The sequence below is a fragment of the Peromyscus leucopus genome, chromosome 4 (genome assembly GCF_004664715.2).
Source record: "Peromyscus leucopus breed LL Stock chromosome 4, UCI_PerLeu_2.1, whole genome shotgun sequence".
NCBI classification, from domain to species: Eukaryota; Metazoa; Chordata; class Mammalia; order Rodentia; family Cricetidae; genus Peromyscus; species Peromyscus leucopus.
In genome coordinates, this window is record NC_051066.1 from 1,549,465 (window position 1) to 1,565,954 (window position 16,490).

The 16,490-nt window shown below is 41.3% G+C and overlaps 1 protein-coding gene across 9 annotated transcripts in view; it reads left to right on the forward strand.

The window, feature by feature from the left end:
• Positions 1-16,490, forward strand: part of Dennd1a (DENN domain containing 1A) — a 507,198-nt gene that overhangs the window by 265,550 nt on the left and 225,158 nt on the right. For all 9 annotated transcript variants that reach the window (XM_028887902.2, XM_028887909.2, XM_028887900.2 and 6 more), the window contains 2 exons: positions 1,326-1,379; positions 14,580-14,690. In XM_028887902.2, coding sequence (XP_028743735.1) covers positions 1,326-1,379; positions 14,580-14,690 — 165 coding nt within the window. The remainder of the gene's footprint in view (positions 1-1,325; positions 1,380-14,579; positions 14,691-16,490) is intronic.

The window sequence follows — 16,490 nt, forward strand, 5'->3', positions numbered from 1 at the left end:
CAGCTGGAGCTACATAGTGAAACCCTATGTCCAAATAAATAAAACAGTAAGTAAGTAAATAAAGTACCACTTATTGTGTGCTAAATGCCTCATCTATGGAGTGCTCACTCAAGCTCCTTTATGTTTGTGAATGAAAGCACAGACATAAGAGTGATGTGGCAGAAAGGGCCAGGGTGTGGTTAGTTACCCCACTCTGGGTCCAACCTAGTTCCTCCATATAGTCATCCTAGACTATTTGCCTCTCTGAACATTAGTTGGTCTGTTTTTAATATGGAGATAATATCTATCTTCAAATTTTACTGTGGAAATTAGAAGTGATTAAAGTATTTAATGTCAAGTTTTCCATAAGCAGATACTCAGTAAATTTCTTTTGAGTGTCAGACAAGCAGCTTATTGTTGCCATCATTCATAACAGCTTGCCTCCAGGACCCTTTATTCTAGAAAGACTATACAATTCATTTTTCTAGAAACCTATGTACTCTCCCATTACCCAGAAGCTAGGGGTTAGGGGAGAGGTCAAGATCTGAGCTCAGGCCATGGCTGAGCTGAACCTTGCTTTCCTGGCCTTTCACAATCCATCTTTAATTGTCTAGCATGAGGCTCCTTCCCCTACCACTTACCATTATCTTCTGAGCCTTTAAAATCAGCAGCAGAAGTGGCATTAGACCAGCCAGTTTTCATTTAACTTGGAAATAGACACAGGCTTATTACAAACATGGAGATGCTTCATTACATGTCTTTGAAGTCTTGGTCACCCACTCCAGCTCTCTTCCATGACAATCACAATGTAAGTGAGGAGCTCATCCTCCTTTGGCAGCCATCTGTATCCATCTCAGATGGAGTGACCTTTGTCTGGACTGTCCTGAGCATCATATGAGCAGATTTTGACTACAGTATTGGTTGATAGGACCTCAGATGCTGAAATAGAATTATAGGATTGGTGGGGACATCCTGTCACCTAGTGAGTGAATCTAGTGTCATTTGGTTTCTAAGAATCCATTGCCCTATTGAGCAATAAATTACAAAATGGTCCACTTCTTGGTTTTCAGAAATCTGCAAATATCACATGGGAATTTAGACTTCAGCTTCTTTGAGTTTTTCATTCATGTCCCCCAAAGACATTCATCTCTTGTGCTTATGAGTTAATGCTCCTAGTGTGATCCAACATTAGCTTAAGCAGCTATAATGTGGATATTTACTACAAGAAAACACAGCTTCCTCATCTGAGTAAGGAAGATGCTTCACAACATTTACCTAAATTTAAAATCAAGTGCTAGTTAGCTCATCTTGAAAGAATATGCAGCTTGTGTTTTTTTCTTTTCCAGCATTCTTACTTCACTGTGCCTGATACCAGAGAGCTTCCCAGCATACCTGAGAATGTGAGTACTTGGAAAGGGAGCATTACATTTATTTGTTTACTGCTTATGTTTTAAAACAAAAGAATATGTTTTCAAATATAATTATAGTACATCACTAAAAGAAATATAAAAAGAAAAATGGATTATTAATAGCAAAAGCAAATTGAAAATATCTACAGCGTACAGACACAAGAAGAGGTGTTCATATTTCTCAAGAGTAATCACTTATTAATGGTTGATATTCCAATCTTTCCAGTCTTTTTAGGGCATTTTTATATTTTTACATAGCTAAAATCGCCTATTAGAAGAGCATCTTAGCATTTTCATTGTTAAGAATCATTGTTGTCCACTGCATAATACTCCATTTGAGGAAACTCAGGTGTTCTTTCACAGTGGAGACTCAGATTCTCCTTTCACTTACAAGATGAGATGTTCTCAGCAAAGAAATTCCCATGTAAATGTTTATTAGGGCAGGTGTATGTAAGTACACACACGTGTTCACTTCTCAGAAAGTCCTTCACTTGATAGTAAGTGAGGTAGGAGGACGCCCAACCTCACCTTCTAAGGGCTGAGAGGCAGTGAGCTAAAGTGACAGATCTGTAGGTTCGTCTTTGCCCCCAAACAAGCTGAGTGACCTCTCTACCTTGGGGCACACCTGCAAAATATTTTACTGTGATTATAAATCGTACAATGTAGAATAAAGCCTAAAGTAGCCACCAGCAAAGTACTTGGTAAAACATAAATAGCATGAAATTGACTCTTTTATCCACTTCAGAGGATACAGTTCAGTAGTTCACATTCTGTTGGTCTCCAGAATTTTTCATCTTGCAAAATTGTAGCTGTGGACCCAGCAACCAATAACCATTAGTGCATGAAAACCATTATTTAACTGTGATTTCTGCCTACTTGAAAGCACCACATATCAGTGGAATGATATACTGTTGGTTTTGTTTGTTGGTTGGTTGGTTTGTTTTTGAGACAGGGTTTCTCTGTGTAACTCTGGCTGTCCTAGAACTCTCTCTGTAGCCTGTGCTGGCCTCTAATTCAGAGATGCACCTGCCTGTGCCTCCTGAGTGCCGGAATTAAAGGCCACTACCTCTACACGCCACTACCTCTTTATACTGTTTGTCCTTTTGTGTCTGGCTTATTCCACTTAACATAACACCTTTAAAGCTTATCTGTATTGTAACAGGTGCCAAAATTCCTTTCCGTTTAAAATGATATGGCCAAACACACTGCAAAGAGGATAATTCCTAGCCTTGATTGCTTTTGTAAGAACAATGAAGTTGAGTTTGAATTCAAGAAATTAAAGTACTGGGCATATAGTTCAGTGCACAGCACTTACTCAATATGTGCAAGGATCTAGGCTTTCTCTAAAGCCCCATAAAACATCAGTTCAAGAGATTAGAAAAAGAGTAACAACAAATAAACCAAAACTAGAAAAAATAATTTAATTTATTAAAATAATATTGCAAATCAAGACTTCTTAAGAACTTGAAAAGATAATTTGGAGGGTGGGGAATTGGGAGAGACTGGAGGGAGGAAAATCATGGAATTATATTTTAATCAAAATGTATATTAAAAACTTAAAAAGATACATAAACATCACTAATAAATTTGGAAACTGGTTAAGATAAACTGTGGATGGAGAATAACGGGAAGATAAACACATTGCTGTCTCTACTGTCACCTCTGTACACACATCAGTTTTCCATTTGCTTTATTGGCATGTTCAAGGTTCTTATTTATAGAAAAGGTTTAAGTCAGGCGGCGGCGGCGGCGGCGGCGGCGGCGGCACACACCTTTAATCCCAGCACTCGGGAGGCAGAGCCAGGCGGATCTCTGTGAGTTCGAGGCCAGCCTGGTCTACAGAGCGAGATCCAGGAAAGGCGCAAAGTTACACAGAGAAACCGTCTCCAAAACACCAAAAAAAAAAAAAAAGAATGTGATTATCACCATCCCTTCCCCAACCTTAATGCTGTGCTCCCTCCAGTGTTTGATGACTCTTTCCCCAGAATTTTCTCTGTAACTTTACAGGATAACTATGGCTGAGAATCTGTGAGTGCAGGAGACTTTTGTTGTTGTTGTTTGATACAGGGTTTCTCTGTGTAACAGCTCTGACTGTCCTGGAACTCACTTTGTAGACCAGGCTGGCATTGAACTCACAGAGATCCACCTGCCTCTGCCTCCCGAGTGCTGAGGTTAAAGATGTGTGCCACCACCACCTGGCTAGATTCCTTTTGTTTTTAAATATAAAGTGATGCTGGTTTGAATTATCCTAAAAGTTGTTCACATCTATCTATTCTGTCCTGTTTGATGTGTGTGTATGTCTGTGGTCCCACCACTTAAAGACCTTTACAGCTGCTAGGCAAACACTGTACCACTGAGCCACACAACCAACCCTAATATTTTTGTTTAAAAGTACAAATATTTTAGAAGTCATATGGTACCACATAGTAGTTGATAAAGGCTTGTAATCTCAAGTATTCCATATTTACTCCACAGAAGCAGCTACTTCCAAGTTTTTAACAGTTGTATTTTCCATCGTTTTAAAGATTTGATTTTATTTATGTGTACATTTGTGTTACTGTATGAGTATGTCTCATATCACTAAGGGTGCCCAAGGAGGCCATAAGAGGGCATCAGATGCTCTGCAAGTGAAATCACAGGCAGTTGTGAGCCACCATATGGATGCTGGGAACCAAATCTTACGCCCTTTGGAATAACAGCCAGTGTTCTTAACCACTGAACCATCTCTCCAGCTCCCATTATATTTTTAACATGTCCCTGTTGCTACATCTCAAGATGCTTTTGTTTCATATATCACCTGTTGATTTTCTTATGTGAGATAAGAATTTGATACCCCTTCCCAGAAACCCAGATACATACAAAATACTGTCTCTCATTTATTTCTCTTCTCCTTTTCTTCCTCTATCTTTAGCGGTTAAATTGTGGTTCCTTTCTTCTCTTGTACAACTTGTCTTATATGAGATCTTGGGTTTAACATCTTTCTCTTTCTTGGTTATATTCCCTCATTCTGTGAGAGCATTCTCCAGCAGTGTCCTGAGAGAGAGTGTTTGTTGCTGGAGGCAATAGTTTTGAACTTGGGTGATTGGATAGCATGAATGGGGAATTCTAGTTTTCAAATCACTCTCCTTTCAGAAATGTGAAGGCATGTTCACTGGCTTCTTTTTACTCTTGTAGATTAGGAGGTTTGGCTAATTTGATTCCTATTATTATTTTTTTTTAATTATTTTTTATTTTCCGGAGCCAAGGACCGAACCCAGGGCCTTGCGCTTGCTAGGCAAGTGCTCTACCACTGAGCTAAATCCCCAACCCCTATTATTTTTTATGACCTATTAGCTTCTAATATTCTGAAATTGAACAATGATATGCCTTAATGGGTCTGTTTCCAACTGTTGCCCTGGTCACTGATCATCTTATCTGCTTTGGAAATGCACATCCTTACACCTTGCAAGTGTTCTCACATCATTGTTGTTGTTTTTTTTTTAATTTTTTTAAATTTTTTTTTTTATTTTCAATTCTCTTTTCTGTGGCAGGTAGGATTTAAACCTCCTGTATTGATCCACTAATGTTCATTTTCTGTCCTGTTTTCCACATTTCTCTTTTAGACATTTCTCTTTTACACATTTCTTCAACAATTTTTCTTTCAAATTTCTTACTTTGGCCATCTTCTTCTTCTTCTCCTCCTCCTCCTCCTCCTCCTTCTTTTAAACCTCATCTGTGAGACTTTTATTTCCAGATTTAAAAATTAATTCTAATTCTTTTTCCTCCTCTTCCTGCTCTCCTTTCAGTGTCCAGGCTTGTCAGTGGATACCAGCAACCCTCTCAGGTCAGCCTCCAGAGCTGCTGGTGCCTTTTAAACAATCCTCAGCTGTACCTGGTATCCCCAGGCCCTGCTGGTTCAGATGGACAGGTGCAGGAAGCCAGCTGAGGAGCTGGGGGCTTGAGAGAAGAATCTTGGGAATGAATCACTTTCTTTTCATTTGTGTACTTTCCTAACCCTTAGAGGTTGATCAACTCCACTTGCTGATTTTTCCAGAGGCTCTGTGTGTAAGCTGGGCCTGGTGCTTTTTTTGTTTGTTTGTTTGTTTGTTTGTTTGTTTGTTTTTCGAGACAAGGTTTCTCTGTGTTGCTTTGTGCCTTTCCTGGATCTCACTCTGTAGACCAGGCTGGCCTCAAACTCACAGAGATCCGCCTGCCTCTGCCTCCCGAGTGCTGGGATTAAAGGCGTGCACCACCACTGCCCGGCCAGGGCTTGGTACTTTTTGCCATGTCCACTCACCCACCTCAACCTTAGTTTCCAGCTTATCCTTTCATCCTCCATCAACTCTTACGTCTTCTTGGATCAGGTAATCTTTTGTTACCTGTGTCTGTCTTATACATTGTTGGATTTTTTTTTTTTTTTAAGCATTCTTGGGCAGTACTTACTATATAATTGTTATCAATCTGCTCCTCACTCCACCACCCTCCCAAGCCATGATAGCCAGAAATGTCTCTAGGAAATACCCAATATGCCCTCAGTAATAAAATGGTCCCAGGTTGAGAACCAGTTCATTAGTAACATCATTTTAGAGTTCAGAAGATTGACACCTCTCTTCTATTCTTCAGGATTCATAACTTTGAAAATGCTTTTACTTGACTTGCCTTGGTAGTATTGGAAAGAAAAGAGAAACTTAGAGGGTTTCTCTCTGAGGTAATAGCTAGGTGCACTGTCCTGTTCTTCTATGCTAAATAATATGATAAAAATGGCTACTTAGATCTGACTCGTCTGTTTATTTAAAGGGCCAAGAAATCCTTAAGAGCTTGGTTTTAAAGTCGCTGAATATTTTTATAATTCCCTAATTTTCAGCACCATAACTGCTGGGGTTAGGAACATTTGTTTAAACTGTCTTCTCCATGACACTGGCTCCAGTTCCTGGCTGCACTGTATGTTATCTCCCCTGCCCCCACCAGTTTTGAAATTTAGATTTTTCTCTGCTGGTTTTGCCACTAATGAACCAATTCCCTGTGTATGACCCATTGTCCCCTAAATCCTCCTTTGCAAACCAATAGAGGGCAGGTCTTGTTTGTTTCTAAGCAGAATAGTAGTACCAATCTGCCAGTCTCCTAACACACACCATTCCATTTTAATCCCTGCAGCTACTCTGTGAGAGCCCCATTTTACATGCGCAGAGCCCAGAGCTCATAGGCTCTGGTTGCTAGCCTTAGTCTGCAGGTCAGTGGGGTGTAGCGACCCAGGTTCTAAGGTTTGACCCCCTGGGGTTGACTTGTGATATTCATGAGAAAAAATGATATTTTATATCTGAAATACACAACAAAGCAAGGAAGCTTTTCCTCTCAGGAGACACTGAACTTTTGTGAGACCAATTTGTGTAGGTTTGACACAGAATCACTATAGAGCTCTAGCCATGTTGAAATTTGCATTTTAATCTCTTGGTGATTTTTCAAGGATTAATTTAAAATAACTAAATTGCTGCATTGCAAATTGAAACAAGCAATAACCACGGGGTTGTTAATGTGATACAGTCTGCTGTCATGGAAAGAACATGAGTTTCAGAGATAGCCAGACACAGGGCCCCACGAGCCTGGGCCCTTGGGTTCTTGTTTTCTTGGAACCTCAGCATTCCTATCTAATAGTAAACAGAAACATGAAGAGCAAAAGAAGTCTTTAAATGTTCAGTTCCAAGGACAGTGCTGAGTGCCACCAGAGCCTTTTCACTTCTTCTAGTTTCCTGGGTGTTATAGTTCTGAAATCCTTGAGCTCTCAGTGTGACCGCGAGCTGAGGAACATGATTCCTTGTGGCTTGTCCTTTCTGAATGTTAGGTGACTTTCTTAGTTGTACAAATTAATGCCCATCTTTTTCGTGGGATATGTTTCTCATGGAGCCACAAAAGGTGCTTGGTGATCTCTGTCATCACTGGTGTGGTGAGTGGAGTGCAGGGGCACAGTGCTTGTCATGGAAGGGTCAATCTAAATTTAAGAAAGTAAGCCACTGAAGGACGCATGGCCTTTGGGACATGGAGCCTAGCAGCATTCTGTTTTTCTGACATCAGAGAAGGGTTAATATAAAGAAGGAAGAGCTAGTATTTGTTTATTACCTACTATGGCTCAGACCAAGGACCATTTGCTACATCCTAAGCTCTTACACTAGCCAGTGATACGGTTATTAGCCCCTCTGAAAAAGAAAGGAGACCCAGAGTTGTAAATTCACTTATCCAGCTAAAACTAGAATTTACATGTGGGTGAGTCTAACTCCAGTGTGGAGATGCTTCTGGGTCCCGGCTCCAGTGCCACCTGTACTCCCCTATGAGATCATTAGTGTAAGCAGTATGATTAATTGCATGGATAGCTGGTTAATACCACCTCTCCTTTAAGGATAGAGGATTAGTACCTGGAGCTTATAGTTGCTTGACATAAAACTATATGCTATTAATGACTGATTGGATGGATGGATGGATGGATGGATGGATGGATGGATGAACTAACGAAGCGCCGGCCCTGGGAGAGGGAAAAGAATGGCTCCTTACAGCTGGCTTTTGCACCAATTTGTCTACAAGTTGTTAAGGAAAAGCAAACGTGGAAAACTAATTCTTTCCACTTTCGGCTCCTTGTTGAAGTTAATTCTCATTATTTCTCCAATTTCTTTGTAAAAATATTTTCTTGCTTTTCACACAAAAATATGGTTACTATATAATTTCTCATCAGAGTTTTTTGTGTCTATCTTGATAACACATGTAGGAGTAAATTTTATGCAGTCAGTAATTAAATGAGTATAAATCTTTATAAATTTTAAACAGGTGACCTGCATTTAAGAAAAAGTCACAGATCATGAGCAGATGTGTAGTAATAATTATGTTGTAAGCTGGCTGCATAAGATATATTTTTGTTTTACACCCAGGTTTTGAGGTTTACTTTTGATTAATGGATAATCATATAGGCCTTAATTTGAAATATTAAACAAACCTGTCTTAATTATCTGGTCAGTGTCATACCAAGTGGTTAATGATGCAAAAAAAGTGTTTAGCTGGGTGGTTAAATGCGACATTGCCCAGACTCTACTTGTCAAAAGATGCTCCATGGTATAGAAAAGATTTATGAAGTAAGTCATCATGACTTTCAAAAACAAACAAAGTTGAAATGGTACAAGAGGGCCTATTATCAAGTACTAAGATTGTTCCTATGAGTTGTCAGATAATTGTTTATTCTAATGGTCTTTTACTTCGCACAGAGGGATAAAGCTGACCTCAGGGGCTCTGCTTTCTTTCCTGTAATATGCTTCTCTCATTTGACTGCTCAAATGAGTTTGGATTTTTTTTGGGGGGGGGCAGATTATTTTAGAACCCCAAATCTGTAAATCCCTTTTAAGAATCTGGTTCCACTGAGGTAACTTAAATCCTTTAAAAAAAAATGACTTAAGGATTTAAAGTTTTCTTTCTATTAAAAAGTTAGGCATCATGTTGCCACAGCACACCTGGACACTTAGCTACTCAGAGCTCTCAGTCAAGAGAGTGCCTGAAGCTCAATATCTGGGACCAGTTTGGGCAATGTAGCAAGACCCTGTCTCTCTTTATAAAGAAAAAAAATCATATTGTAAAACATTTGAGTAAGAGTTATTTTAGGACCTGAGACCCGTTGACATAACCAAACCTCTGGCCTGGGAAGCTGCCTCTAGAATGGGTACAGTGAGTCTTTATTCTTGTACCCTGCTGGAGAGTCTCAAAAACTAATCAAATGACAGACTGGCGCAGAATAGCATCTGCTTTGAAGGCTCCAAGGAGTACTCAGCTTAGAGGCAGTTCTTTAGTTTGAGGATTATCTTATTTCCCTATGGTATTGAACCTAAGACGCTTTCTCTCTAAGCCACACGATATCCCCTCCTGGGCCTAACCCATTCCAGCCCCACCCCTGACTTCCACCTGCTTCATAACCTCAGGCACTGATCACAGTGAGTGTGAAGTCCCTAGCCACCTAGGCTGGTGCTGGAGCCAACAGGGAACAAGGAAGGAATGGCTATTAGGAGGTGCTCCTCAGGAGCATGGCCTTTGCCAGGTGCTGCTCCCCTCTTTGTCTGGATTGAGACTTTCACCAGCATTTTTTTTGTACAGATGACAAATGGAAGCTAAGTTCAAGAACTTGCTGCAGCATATACCTCCTCTGAAATTCACCTTCCATGCTGTGCTGTCTGGAGTCCTCCTTAGATTTGATTTCTGGCCAGACTGGAAAATGGGCACCTTCATATCCCTGCTGTCCAGCCCTACAAGGGATGGGTGAGGTGGAGGGTGTGTAATAAAATCCAAGCAAGGAAAGGAGTGTCCTTAAGCTTAGAATCACACTGGCACTACATAAACTAAGACCAGAGCCCAGAAACAGTCTTCTAAGCAAGGTTCTCCTTTCCTGGCATGTGAATTGCCTAGCAATAACTGGCAGAGGATGACGGGATGGGTACTCAGGCTTAGCTGTGATGGGGTTGCAATGGTCCAAGATCCAAAGCTGAGGAACAGGCAGCAGAAATGCCATGTTCAACAGGAATGGTGGTTGTTGAGGAGGATTGACACTCTGTTAAACAGACAGACACTGTTTTGATAAACAGAAAATGTAGTGCACAGAACCTTGCAGTGGCTATAGACCCAGAGAGCCTTTCTTCTCCCTTCTCCAAATCTAATTCTTTGTCAAGTCCTGTGGTTAAGAGTGTTTTTCACATGTATCCCTAAAGCTTTCTTCTGAATTGTTTACATATTTGGATCCTCCCCTCTGGCCCCAGAATATGGCAGTAACCAGTTAAGTGGTTAATAGGATCTCCCATCCTCCATGGGCTTTGGGGAGGTCTTTTTAAAATTTTTGTTTTACATGTGTAGCTGTTTTGTCTGTCTGTATGTCTGTGTAGGGTGTGTGTGTGTGTATGTGTGTGTGTGTGTGTGTGTGTGTGTGTGTGTTCCACAGAAGCCAGAAAAGGCTGTCAGATCCTCTGAAACTGGAGTTACAGACAGTTGTGAGCTGTCATGTGGATGCTGGGAATTGAACCTGGATCCTCTGGAAGAGTATCCAGACCTCTTAACTGCTGAGCCAGCTCTCCAGTCTCAAGGAGATCTTTATGAAACACAAATGTGATCCTGCCTTCTTTTCTGTGGGCCCTTTACCAGCACTAAGTCACTGGTCACCTCATCTGACTCATACCCTGATATTCTATCAGGTGCTGTTTTGCTTTCTGATATGCCAAACTGTCTGTTGGACCATTCTCCTGTGCTTGGCTCACACCAGAGCCAAGGGACAGGTAGTCTTCAGCTACTTGTTTCCTCCACATGTAGGTTTATTCTTTCAACAAACTGCTAGGTGTTAGGATTTGTAATTTACTCAAAGGTACTCAGCCTAGTAGAAAAACAAACTTAAATCTGAGTCCCTATTAGATAGGGACAAATTGCCATGGAAACACAAAGGAATGTTTGGCAGTGGAGTCCAAGAACTCTTCCAGGAGGAGGTGACACTGGGCTGGGTCTTGTCAAATAAATGAACATGTTTAGAGCTGAGAAGAATATTCTGGGAGGAAGTAAAGGCCTGGGGATGGGAAATGGCAGGGCAAGTCTGAGAAGTTGAGGTTTACCATGGAGCTCAAGCTATTGGACACTTAACAGCAAGAGGGAGCTCCCTGTCTCCAAGGAGCTTTCTCTGAGCCCAAGCTTGGCAGGAACTAATAGTGAACCAGGGCCCCTCTGCCCTGCAGGTGCTCCCCATCCAAGAAGTTCCAGGGTTGGGGCAGTTGGCACTCCCTCCCACTCTGGCGGGTGGCGTCCCAGAAGGAAAGAGGCAGGGAGGAAGCAGATAAGAAAGACAGCTTCTGTTTAGACACAAATATCTTGGTGATCAGCACAGATGGGATGAGAAATACCAAAAAAAGTACATGACAGTTTAGAAAGAATTTGGCTAAATGTTACATATTTTTAACATACCTGTGTAGAGTTTTTGGATCAAGCACCTGAGTCACTCCGATCTTGACTGGGAATGGGGGTCTGCCTCAGTCAAATGGTGTCTTATTTCAGAAACACACCCTTCCCCCTCCACAAAAGTATCCTTGTGATTTTTTTTCTCCCACCAAAATAAGGCACAGGATTTGTCTCTGACGCTGTGTCTCCCTATTTGGACGGCAAGCTGTGTAACATATTTCTCCTCAGCGTGAAGCTTCTTGGCAGACTCTTGAGGCCACGTTTTGGTGGCTTCAGAGTTATCTTTGGATCTGTCAAAAGTGCTAATGGGCTTTCTGGCCTTCTTTAAGCTCCTCATTTCTATTTTCTTGTTACTTCCATCCTCTTCTAAAAGAAAAATTGGTATAATTCATCAGCAGTTAAGCTCTTTCTGAAACGCTCAGCTGAGGGCCTCCTGTTGGTTTGTGACAGGGCTCTGCCGTGTCACTGTCTGCAGCACAAGCCCCACCCTGACATCATTAGCTCAGCGCTCCTCAGTCCACTGGGCAGGGACGTGCTTCTTCCCCACTCCATCCACCCGGGTGCTCCTTTTTATTTTTCCGTGGAATTTGTTAGGAGGCAGTCTGGTATGGCAGTTAACAGATAAGCTTCAGATTCGAGAGACCTGCTCTTGGCTCTGCCCTTTTCTAACTGGGTGATCTTTAGAAGCAGCTGGTGCTTTCTAAGCTGTAGTTTCTCCATGTAGACATGGCAGTGTCTGCCTAAAGGTTATTAGGAATACAAAGAACACAGATAAAGCACACTTGGCCTAGCATATAAGGATTCCTCTATAAATAGGGCAACAATTTGCTCTTGTTTCCCCTACACTCAATATTTTGTTGAATATAATATTTTAACTTACACTTTAAAGTGTTATATTTTTAAACCCTAGACTGAATAGTCTGTTGTCCACTTATCATGTGACCTTTGTCACATTATATCACTTTTCTGTGCCTCTGTTTTACATCTTTAAATAGAGAAAATGACATCTAGTTCAAGGAATGGATTTAAAGTTAAGCAAGGTGACCTGTGTAAAGCCTTGGTAGAAAGTGAGTGAACACCGGGCAGTGGTGGCGCATGCCTTTAATCCCAGCACTCGGGAGGCAGACAGGCAAGCGGATCTTTGTGAGTTCGAGGCCAGCCTGGTCTACAGAGCGAGATCCAGGAAAGGCACAAAAGCTACACAGAGAAACCCTGTCTCGGGAAAAAAAAAAAAAAAGAAAGAAAGAAAAAGAAAGTGAGTGAGTGAGTGAGTGAACAATATCTAGGAGGCACAATGTAGGGAATAGTCAGTGTATAGAACTATCAATCCACTTGCCCTTTATTTGTGAACTTTGATGGTTAGCCTAATACTCTGGTCAAACAGTAATAAATCATGAGATAAATGCCTGTTCTTGTTTATCTTCAGCCATAATATTGTTGAAAAGCACTTTATGCCATTTTGCATATAAAATCTGCTAGTTTACTTAAATTATGTGTTGTAGATCTTTAATCATGATAAACTGCTACTTGTGGCAACAGCATTCCATACCTCCTTTCATTTCCTGAGAGTTATATTGAACAGCATTGAATACCTGTAACGTTGAAGAAATTAGCATATTCCTGTATATTATTAATGTCAGGTGGACGTAGAAAGAGTTGTAGAAATGAAAAGCTCTCCATTTCCCTGCTGAAATTTGAAGAGTCCCAATCCATAATGCTAATTAAAAGAATGAAACCCTGTAGCACGAATCTTAAAAGGTCTTACTAATAAAAAACAAACCTGGAGCTAGGTATTGGGATGAATGCTGGAAGATCAGAGAAGCAGAACAAGCTACAGCTTCCTCACCTCGCCAATTCCTCAGCTGATCCTGTTTCCTCAGACTGGAAGCCTCTGAGTCCTCATCCAGAATGAATCTCAGCTGAACTGCTGCTCAAAAGCCTAAAAGCTTAACCTGCTACAGTTCCTTGTCCTCATACCTTAAATACCTTTCGGCCTCCTGCCATTACTTCCTGGGATTAAAGGCATGAGTCACCATGCTTGGCTGTTTCCAGTGTAGCCTTTAACTCACAGAAATCCGGGTGGATCTCTGCCTCTGGAATGCTAGGATTAAAGGCATGTGCTACTACTGTGTAGTGGGTAGCCATTCCAGCTTTGATCTGGAAGTTCCAACCCCCATCGAAGCTTCGGTAACTGTCATGTCTACAAGGCGGGGCCAAGAGAGGGCCCTGAAGACCCGAGATCCGGATGCGCTGCCCTTGCTTGGTTCCTGGACCCTGGACGCTAGAGGTAGACCAAGCAGTTCTCCAGAGAACACTGCCCGACTGCACTATGTCTTCCCCAGACCCTGCATCCTACCTATCCCTTCATTTGTAAGTTACACCACTAATAAACCTCTCTTTTAACTACGTTGAGTGGCCTTAATAATTTCACCAATACTACTGCCTAACCTCTATGTTTAATATTGTGGCTGTTCTGATCTCTGACCCCAGATAAGTTTATTAGAGTGTACAATATTTTGGGAAACACAATACCACCACAAAACCCAGGTTACTGGGGAGAAACAGAAGCTGGTTAAAACACTGCACTTGTCACAACTTGCTGCTTTTTATCTACACACACACCCCTTTGCGTCAAATGCTTGGGAGTTGTAAGTCTTTGAAATTGTTTTAATTCTAGCAGAGTCGTTTTGGGGAGTGTATGCTATGGATACTGGCAGAAAGGTCAAGGCCCTGCTTTTGTGCTAGGATCTACTGGGTAAAAGCAGGCCCTGTGCCAGAAGCTTGGGCACTTTGTCTTGCCAGGATGTATGGCACAGTATCTCGGAAAAGTTCTCGGGCCTAGGGTCAGAAGATCAGAGGAGAGTCTTGTCTTCGTTGCTTATTAGACCATTTGATCTTGGAGAATCTCCTTCAAACTGAGTCTCCTCATTTTTGAGATAGCAGGGTTCCTTGTGCTTCTCATCCTTTGGAGCAACATGAAAAGCAAACACAGTGCTATGTATGACCTCAAGTTGTAACCCATAATCACCACACAAGGGTGCATTTGTTCAGGGTGCTCATCTCCAAGGCCTCTTTGAACTTTGCACTTCATGATTTCATACATGAGTGGAGCTTGGGCTCCCAGGTAGAAAGAGTGGGACAAAGGAAGAAGAGCTTATGCCTTCTGATTATTTGCTCTTTCTCCTGCTTTTATGAGATACTATTCGTAATAAGAACAAACAAAATAAGCCACAAGCCTTGCTTTCTTCTTTCTCCTAGAGAAATCTGACAGAATATTTTGTGGCTGTGGATGTGAACAACATGTTGCATCTGTACGCCAGCATGCTGTATGAGCGCCGGATCCTCCTCATCTGTAGCAAGCTCAGCACTGTGAGTAGACCGTCCCGAGACGGCTTTGCAGTCATCTAATTTTAATTGAGAGATGTATCGGTAAGATTAAAGAAAATTTTAGGAAAACGAATCAGCCACATTCCCCTCATATGGTAATATATCACCATCATTAATTATTCAAGTGCCTTTACAGTGTCAAAGCCCATTTCATTTATTCTTGCAGTCTCATGATCAATTATAAATAGTTTTCCTCTTGATTGTGCATTACGAACAATGTGCCTATCTCCACATAAGCTTATTTTTGTCATTTCTCTAAAATGTTGGCACCGTATTCCATTTTAGGGATGTAGTCATGGTTTACTGAAGTTTTCTTCTCTTGATGGTCATTTAGGTTTTTCATAAATAAATCCTCTAGTAGTTGATACTGCAGCAAACATCTTTGAGCTCCTTTTGATTGAACAGCCCACATGTATATGGGGCCTTTGTAAATAATAAATATGATAAGCAGTGGGACCTCTAGTCAAAGGCTTTGATAAGCATCAGGAATTGGCGGCTGCCAGATTGTTTCCCCAGAAGGGCTGGGCCTCTGTACAGGGAATGTTGTCATTTGTATACAAGTGAGCCACTTTCCCTACAGCCTTTGCTAGAATTGTCTTGTCTTTTTATGTTTTGTCAATGTGCTTGTGCAACATTTTAATCTTACAATAAAAATAGTCATGAAATGATATGGTAAGTTTTAATTTTGATATCTTTGGTTAGAGGCAACTTTTTTTTTTTTTTTTTTTTTTTTTTTGAGACAGGGTTTCTCTGTGTAGCTTTGCGCCTTTCCTGGAACTCACTTGGTAGCCCAGGCTGGCCTCGAACTCAGAGATCGCCCTGGCTCTGCCTCCCAAGTTCTGGGATTAAAGGCGTGCGCCACCACCGCCCGGCAAGGCAACTATTTTCTATGATTTTATTTCCTGTGCGTATTTTGTTAATACCTTTTCCCACTTAACTTGAAGAGTTTTTGATGATTTGTTCTATTTTGTTGGATTTTTAAAACTTGTGTGATCTGTGTGTTTGCATGTTTTGAAGTGAATGTGTATGTGTGGATGCCCATGCATGTGTGTGCATGTGCATGTAGAGGCCCAAGGTGGTTGCTAGGTGGTATCCTCTACCTCATATGTTGAGGCAATGTCTCTTATTGAACCTGGCACTTGATGTTTCAGCCATCTTGTTTAGCCAGGGACTCCCTGTCTTATCTTCCTCCCTACTGAGATGACTGGAGAGCTCCTACCCCACCCAGCTTTTCTGTGTGGGTTTAGGAGATCTGAACTCCAATCTTCACACTAACATGGCAGGTGCTTTATCCACCAACTGATCTCTCAAACACTGTTTTTGTCTGTTTGAGATAGGATTGTTGCTTTATAATACAAACTGGCCTTGATGTATGTATGTATGTGTGTATGTATGTAACCAGACTGGCCGCAAATTCATTGGCTGGCAATCCTCCTATTTCAGCCTGAGAGTCAAGTATGGGCACTATGCCTAGCCTGAGGTTTTTCTTATAAGTTAGAGTGAATCCTTTGTGTATTAATAATAACTTTTATTGTGTGTTTTACATCATTTTTCTTATTTACATTTTAATTTTTTCATCTGATAAGTATGGTTTTTTGTTTTTGTATTTTTTGGTTTTTTGAGACAGGGTCTCTCTGTAGCTTTGGAGCCTGTCCTGGACTAGCTCTGTAGACCAGGCTGGCCTCAAACTCACAGAGATCCACCTGCCTCTGCCTCCCGAGTGCTGGGATTAAAGGTGTGCACCACCACCACCACCACCACCCGGCTAAGTATGGCTAATTA